General features: G+C 45.2%; 1 protein-coding gene across 1 annotated transcript in view; it reads right to left on the bottom strand.

Annotated features, from left to right (window-relative positions):
* Positions 1 to 2300: 2300 nt before the first annotated feature.
* The window catches only part of bcor (BCL6 corepressor), a 31650-nt gene continuing 26329 nt past the window's right edge, over positions 2301 to 7621 (bottom strand). Inside the window, exons 10-14 of the mRNA XM_035906661.2 lie at positions 6754 to 6920; positions 5855 to 6000; positions 3907 to 3984; positions 3581 to 3734; positions 2301 to 3495 (exon numbers count right to left, since the gene is read on the bottom strand). Of these exons, the coding sequence (XP_035762554.2) occupies positions 3165 to 3495; positions 3581 to 3734; positions 3907 to 3984; positions 5855 to 6000; positions 6754 to 6920 (876 nt within the window). The 3' untranslated portion in view covers positions 2301 to 3164. The remainder of the gene's footprint in view (positions 3496 to 3580; positions 3735 to 3906; positions 3985 to 5854; positions 6001 to 6753; positions 6921 to 7621) is intronic.

Here is a 7621-nt window from a genome sequence, read left to right as displayed (position 1 = left end):
CTTTAACTTTGTCTGAAGAACTTGATTTGGTTTATGCTCATGTACTGCAATTTGCTGTTTCCATCCACAGCAGTCTGTCTATCCAGATATTTATTTCCTGAACGGATGTGTTGATGTTAATCTAAACATTTAGGGAATGTGGAAGTTGTGATGCAGACTGCAGATTGCTTCACTGTGGGGCTGTGGGCTAGTCCTACAAGTCCAGCAAACCCTGTAGCGTGCATGCAATCATTGCTTATCTAGTAGAGTGCACACAGCTGACAATTGCATTGCGTTTTTTTAAATATATTTTATATTTTGCCCGCAGCCCTGGATAGCAACTGTTATTCCTATACCGTAAAGGCGTCTGTGCAGTCTGTCAGAAATGCTCACCGAATGCTCAGATGCCTTAGGAAACCCCCTTTTTCCACACCTGTCTGACTTTCTGAAACTACCAATTTGACATTCACCACCTTCACTGGCTATTGGCCAACTGTGCAGGGGTTGGAAAGCAGCCAGAGTCTGAAGTGCTCTTCTTTTTGTTTTTGAACAAATTTACAGCATTTCTGTCTCTTTTCACATGGGGTGAAACATTATAAATATCTTCCAGGAGACAGTGGCAGAAAATGTTGTCTATTAAAACTCCAATAGCACGAGTCTAGCAAAAACAAAAACCTGCAGAGCCCAGAAGAGATTTTGGGTCCCATCCCGGACCACTTGAGTAACAATATGCTGAAATGTTATCATGGATTATTTGTTCAGTGATGCCAAACACGTGTTGCTTATCGCTACGTTAACTCCTGAGTGACAGCTGGCTTACAGTACGAAATAACACTATCAAACACAACCTCACCTTATCACCTGGCTCCAAACTGCTTAGCTGAAATATACATTTCCAGAATTATGTGCCACAGAAGCACAGCAGCACTACAAGACCTAAACATGTGAATAAAGTAACATATATGTGCTCTTGGCAAACTCCCACTGCACGTGCCTGTGGTGCTTCCCACTCTCGTTTTTGTCTTATGGAAGATGGACACTGTGGATTTAGAAAACATTTCTCAAACAATAGTAAATAGTGAATATATTTGGAACATATTGACATGACGGCATCACAGAGTTTCTGGAGATTTTGAAGCTGCTTATTCATAATGTGAATCTCCCATTTCGAATCTGGCCTGGTGACGATAGAGGCCATTGAAGTAAGTTGTCATGTTCAAGAAAACAGATTAAGGTGATCAGAGCTTTGTGACATGGAGCGCTATCCTGCTGGAAGATGGTGCACTGTGGTCATAAAGGGATGAACATGGTCAGCAACAATGTTTTCAGACCAAGTGCCGTTCCAACCTTTTGTTGTCCAGTTTTGTTAAGGCTGTGTGAACCGGAGCCTCAGATTCTTGGTCTTAGCTGACAGGAGTGGGAGCCGGTGTGGTCTTCTGCTGCTGTGGCCCATCTGCGTCAAGGTTAGACTTGTTGCGCATTCAGAAATGCTCTTCTGCATACTTATAGTGTGTGGTTATTTGAGTAACTGTTGGCTTCCTATGAGCTGGCCTCTGGTATCAACAAGGCATTTTCACCCAGAGAACTGCTGCTCACTTAATATTTTCTCTTTTACAAGCCATTCTAAGCATTTGTGTGGGAAAATCCCAGTAGAGCAGCACTTTCTGAAACTCTCAGACTAGTCTGTCTGGCACCAACGATGATTCCAAGTTTAAAGTCATTTGTGTACAACAGTAGAGATCTGTGGCACAAATGAATAATCAGTGATACTACTCATTTGAAGGAGAACTTCTTTGCTGGTTTTGCTGATAGTAAGAAGATCATTAGGTAATTATTACCATTAAAAAAAACTTTTAATTTGGCTAATCAAGTAATCAAATCATGACACACACTCACATATTGTGTTTTCCAATCCTGCCTTGATGCAATCAAAAACCTCCTGGATTTCCATTAACATTAAAAAGCATCGCCACCCACACAAAAGTTGGGATTTAGAATTGAAGCCCCATTGAATGTGTGGTGTTTGCAGATTTATACACTAGAGGACGCTGCAAGCCAGCAGCTGTTCACCACATAGGCGGCAAAAGGGGAGTTGGCACATTGTTCTCTCAGGGTTGCAGCAATAAATTGCACTAAACCTACAATACTTAAAATTTCCAAGAGATGGCAATAGAGGATCGTGGTGGATCGCACTTCTATCAGGCGCAGGAGTAATTACACACACAGATTAAAATCGACAGGGCACCCATCACCACTCAACTTCTCAGAATTCAAATGACTTCACAAATGACTTAACGACGAGCAGGACACGTAGATCATCTTGCGGTTTGTATATTTATTTTAAAGCAACTTCGTTTGTAAAATATAAATACAAATTATGAGATATTTTAATTACAAAGTTAGAACAAAAAGAACAAACAAACCCAAAACAAAACTGAACACACCAAAAATTACCTTACTGCAGTAGCCTCCTTGTTATGTACAAGCTGTGCCAAGGGGTGAATATCAACATTGTCTTAAAACTTTATTATACAATTTTGTAGTTTGCATGTTAAATTACAGACTAAACAGGAAGCAACATTTGAACATTCGGAAAAAAAACAACAAAAAACAACAACAACAGAAAAGCCCCTGAGGCTCAAGCGAGCACTAAAGTCTGAGGAGGGGATGGCCGGGGGGAGAAAAACAGGACATCATGTGCTTCCTATAAACACAAATACCACATTCAATAGCACAGCCTCGGTACTATTCTGTACAACTACACACATGCACAATGTGCCGCGCGCTCACGCACGCCATCCAGTTGCTGACAACACGCTTACGCTCTGTTGCCATACAAAATCTTTCAGAGGGGCGTGTGAGCAAAAAAAAAAAAAACCCTTGATATTATATATTTATATATATATATATCTATATATTTATTTATACATATATTAATTTATAAAAATAAGACCATTATTAAGTCTATTGAGTCACAAATATATTGATCCTCAGTTAACAGAGGGAAATGTTTCAGCAGCCCATCAGCCAGTAGGTCAGTCCATCTGTACAGTGCACCAGTGCTGGTCCAGAGTTGGGCCGAAACGCAGGGACTAAAGGTCAGGCTAAGGCATGTCGTCATAACCCCTGCTCGGTTCTAAAGCAAACTGCAGTCGATAATGATTAAGGTTCAGTGGGTCAAAGGGTCAGGATGAGCCCAACTTTTCCACAGCCTTGATTTTGTCCTTGAGTTTGTCACCGGGGTGATCCCAGCGGTCGTCCAGAAACTCCAGTGTGGAGCCCAGCAGGGCTGCGAGCTCTGCGCTGTCTTCCACCAGGTCCAGCAGCTCCTTGCTGTCGGGATGGAAGCCCTCTAGCTCTTCTGGGCAGGAGAAGAGCTGGGACAGAGATGCTTGCCGGTAAAACTCCGCCTCCGCTACCGTCACCACCTCCATGTGAGGGAAGGCCTGCCGGAAACCGCGAGCGGATATCCGCAGCCGACGGAGCACGTCGGAGAATAGCAGCCAGTTTTTTGGCCTGAAAGAGAATAATTAACAGACATTTAGGAATTTAGGAAAAAACAGAGCTGAAAATGTAATCTGCTTTTGAGATTAATGCTCACCCCTGGGAGAGGGACACCTGGATGTTGTAGCAAGGCAAAAGAGGTCGATCGGAGAACTCGAACTCAAACACCTCCCTTTTATCATCCTCATCTTCATCATCTGGACCTGGGGCGTCTGCTAAAATGTCATAGACACCGCCCTCTTCGGTAGACTCTGGGCACAGAAAAAAGGAAGAGCACGGATCGTTTTTTTAGTGAGCGTCAACATTACCATAAAGCTGTCTTGCCTAAAAGAGGCCAGTGTGACGTACAGACACTGATGATGTTTAAAAATAAAGACTTTGTAAGCACTAAAGGACACACGCAGAGTGCTGATCAGTACTCACCACACACAGCGCTGCCATAGAATTCCCAATAAAGCCCTGGGTCGTCATCTGAGCGGCCCTGAAGGTCGGCAAAATAATCTACGGACAGAGGAGAGGAGCGAAGCCTGTTATTCAAGAGCCAGAGCCCTGGGGACAGGCAACGAGGCAAATACAATTGCCCTTGGAGAATACAGCAGAAAAATGGATAAAGAGCGCAGGAAAAAAAAGAGGAGAGAAGGAGGAGGAGGGTGAGGGGGAGTGTCAAGAGAGAAAAGAGAAACAAACAGAGCAAATGTTTTTGGGGGGAGGACGGGAGGGCTGATGGTCAGGGGCCAGCGGCTCTACCACGGGGGAGGAGAGTGGCTGTCTCCGCTGGGTTAGAGCTGGCTCAGTGCAGAGCAGGACTGCAGACTGCTGCCAGAAATCAAACAAGAACCACACACAGTCGCCGAGTGCGCACACACATACACACACACACACACACACACAGAGCGATGGAAACAAACAGGCAGAGGGAGCTGGATAAGCACACCCAGCGAGAGCAAAGTGTGTATTCAGCACATGCGCGTGCACGCACACACTTGCAGAGTGAGAGCTGGGCTTTGTGCCAGTGCTGAGGCGTGGGGCGTCTGGCGTGTGTTTGGAGGGATTAACGGCCTCCAGATGAGTGGGACCAGGTGGAGGGAGGGCAGCAATCGCTTGCACTCGCTCATTTTCTCCGGTGCTCGATCTCCCTGCCGACATCGATCCATCCACCCGCGTTCTCTTCAACATTCAGCACCAGCTTTCGCAGGCGTCTACCTACTCGCATAAACCTCCTCCTGCCACCTGTTTTATTTTCGCCTCCGTTCCGCGATCGTCTCTCCTGCTCGCTACGAGCCCCCGAGTGTCTCTCAGGCAATAGCTTTTAACTAGTTCAGGTAATACCAAGCAGCTGGCTACAGGGGAAACATGAGCCTGTTTGTGTGTGTGTGTGTGTGTGCTTTCATTTCCTCCTCCTCCTCATGTGCACAGATTCGTGTTGACTCAACCCGAGTACAAACATCAAGCCCTCACAACACACACGTCAGACTGTAGCGTGGCAGCCTTGTGAAAAGACAGGCACTCACATGCACGCGTACAAAAGCAGAGTCTCTAGCCAGAGCAAAGCCCATTTCCGCACGTACGCTGAGCAAACACAGTTGCCGTTGCTAAGTAACCAGATAGAGGAGCTCAGAGGCAGCAGCACGCACCCCGGCGGGCTTAGACTCCCTGTCTAACAGGTGGTCGAGGGAGGGAGGGAGGGGGAGAGGAGGGGTAGGGAGGTCGCTGGAGGGGAGACGGGGATGACAGCGACGGTCGTGTCGAGCTGTAGTTGGGAAGATTTGCGGAGAGGGCCTCACACCAACAGGTTGCACAGAGGTCAGAGCGCCGAAAGAACAGCAAACAGCGAACGAGCCAAGATGGGAGCTTTCGGGAACCGGGCTCGTGACCGATCTCTTTAACAGTTTACCCTTGCCTCACCTTTTGATGCCCACACTCCGGTGTGCCTTCTGGTTTTTGTTTTTTTGTGTGTGCGTGTGTGTTTTTTGAAAAAGAAATCCTTGCTTCGCGCTGGCTTTTATTTCCCTTTTCTAGTATTGCTGAGTTTTATGATCTGTGGTCAAAGGCACATTAATATTCAAATCTTGTGGCTTTTGCATTTCATTTTGTCTGCATGAGAGAAGAAACGGTCTACCAACTTTAGCTCTTACTACACTGTGATTTTAATAAGGATCTTAAATTCCAAGTCATCTTTTTTTTGTTAAGATCTGTTTTGTCTTTCTTCATATTGCAGATAATTCCTACATATGATGGCCTAACTCAGAAGGCTTTGTTTGCAAGCCATCTATCACACGTGCCAAAATGAGACTCAAATGTAAGAATCTGAAGTCAAGGACTCAGTTTAATGTCAGTTTCTTTCTTTCATATGTAAGAAAATCACATTTACCAGTGAGGAAGCGCTCCATGCTGTCGCTGTGGGTCATCTTGAGAAGGCCACGGCCAGAATACGTTGCCAAGGTGGGGTCGGCGCCATAAGACAGCAGGACTCTCACCACGTCCAGGTGGTCGTTCTCCACGGCATCGTGAATCGGTCTACACACACAGGGAAGTAAGTTCATTGATTAACTATTGGAGTAGTTTACCAGGATGAGATTAGGGGGAAAATTGCATTTTGCATCATATCTTTACAAATACATATCAAATTAAAATTATAAGAGGGAAATGTCTTCTTTACCTTCTTCAGAAAATATTTTACACTAACTCGGATCCACATATCCTTCAGAATCCATGGATAAAATTTATACATGGTGTGGAGGATATTTTTGGGAATTCACTTCTGATCAAACTTACAAGAACGATCTAGCGCCACAAAATATATTTTCCTTATTTAGATTTTCCCTAAACTCAGACGTAGCGAGACAAAGTAAAATGAAATTCAGATTTATAAGACTACCGTTGTTCTTACTGCAGATGCTGCAAATCTCAAAAGCAAAACTGCATGGGCAATACTCCTGTAAGACCTGAGCACAGTTTCCTAGAACAGACCCCCTAGTGTAAATTTTAATAACACTGCAATAAAAGTACTAGCCTTCCCTTTCCAAAAGTGCAGCTAATCAGCCAAATTACTGCTCTTGTACAATAATGTAAAATAAATCCCAGAAATTTTAGTTATGAGAAAGCTCGCGTCACTTTATTGATGGCCAAGCCCTGGTTTTCTTTATTCGGGAATTCATGTAAAATCAAAAAAAGAAAATCCCTACATTTCTGCATTTTCCTAAGAGGGGTGTTTATGTAACCGCTGGTGTTTGTGATCGAGTGTGCACGTGCATGAAAGAGTTTGTTTACCTGGTGCCGTCCTGAGCGCTGCAGTTGATGTCAGCCCCGTAATCCAGAAGGTGTTGGACTATGGTGAGCCAGCCGCGGGCGCATGCCTCGTGGAGCGCGCAGTAACCGGCGTAATCTCTGTGATTCACCTCACACACTCTGTTCTCCAGACAGTACAGCACAACCTCCTAAAAAAAAAAAAAAAAAGAGCCAACAAAGAGAGCAGGGCTTAGTGTGTGAGCATCTGCGAAGCAAACACTGCGAGAGCAGCCACACAAGTCAAATGCATGTGCAAACAGTCCTTCCCTTTACGGTTCCTGAGGGAGAAAAATGAAGGAAAGGAGGAACTGAGTGTGTTTCCTGTGCTGGACAAACATACACGCTCGCACAGAAATGCTCCATAATACTGGAGCTGGCGCCAAACACATCGAGGAGACCAAGTGTGACTCAACTGTATTTAGCCTGCCAGATTCTCCTCATGCACGTACGTGTGTGTGTGTGTGTGTGTGTGTGTGTGTGTGTGTGTGTGTGTGTGTGTGTCATGGTTGGGCCTGGACGCTGCTGTGGCAGCCAGTTACAATGGCTGGGCTCTGAACACAGCATAATGGAAGCGGAACAAAGAGATTTGATAGCGCTGCTCAAGAGCTGGAAGCGTTTTCTCTGGTCTAGGGCTGTGACAGTTGGAGGTCCAGCACTAAGTAGTCAGACTGGTTTTTATTGGACTGGAGCAGCGTCTGCTGCCATTAAACAGAGACGAGCCAGAGAGACAGAAAGCAGCCTGAAAGTGTGTCGATACAGGGCCCGTTCGAGTCAGACAAGTGTGCTTTTTTTGTTAGTTTGTGCCCTTTTGGATGGGCAACTTAGTGTGGCACTGGCTATTACTAGTATT

Source organism: Neolamprologus brichardi, chromosome 16 (genome assembly GCF_056152115.1).
Source record: "Neolamprologus brichardi isolate AB-2024 chromosome 16, ASM5615211v1, whole genome shotgun sequence".
In the NCBI taxonomy this organism is placed as follows: Eukaryota; Metazoa; Chordata; class Actinopteri; order Cichliformes; family Cichlidae; genus Neolamprologus; species Neolamprologus brichardi.
The sequence above is the reverse complement of the archived record's forward strand: the minus strand, read 5'-3'. Positions and strand labels throughout refer to the sequence as shown.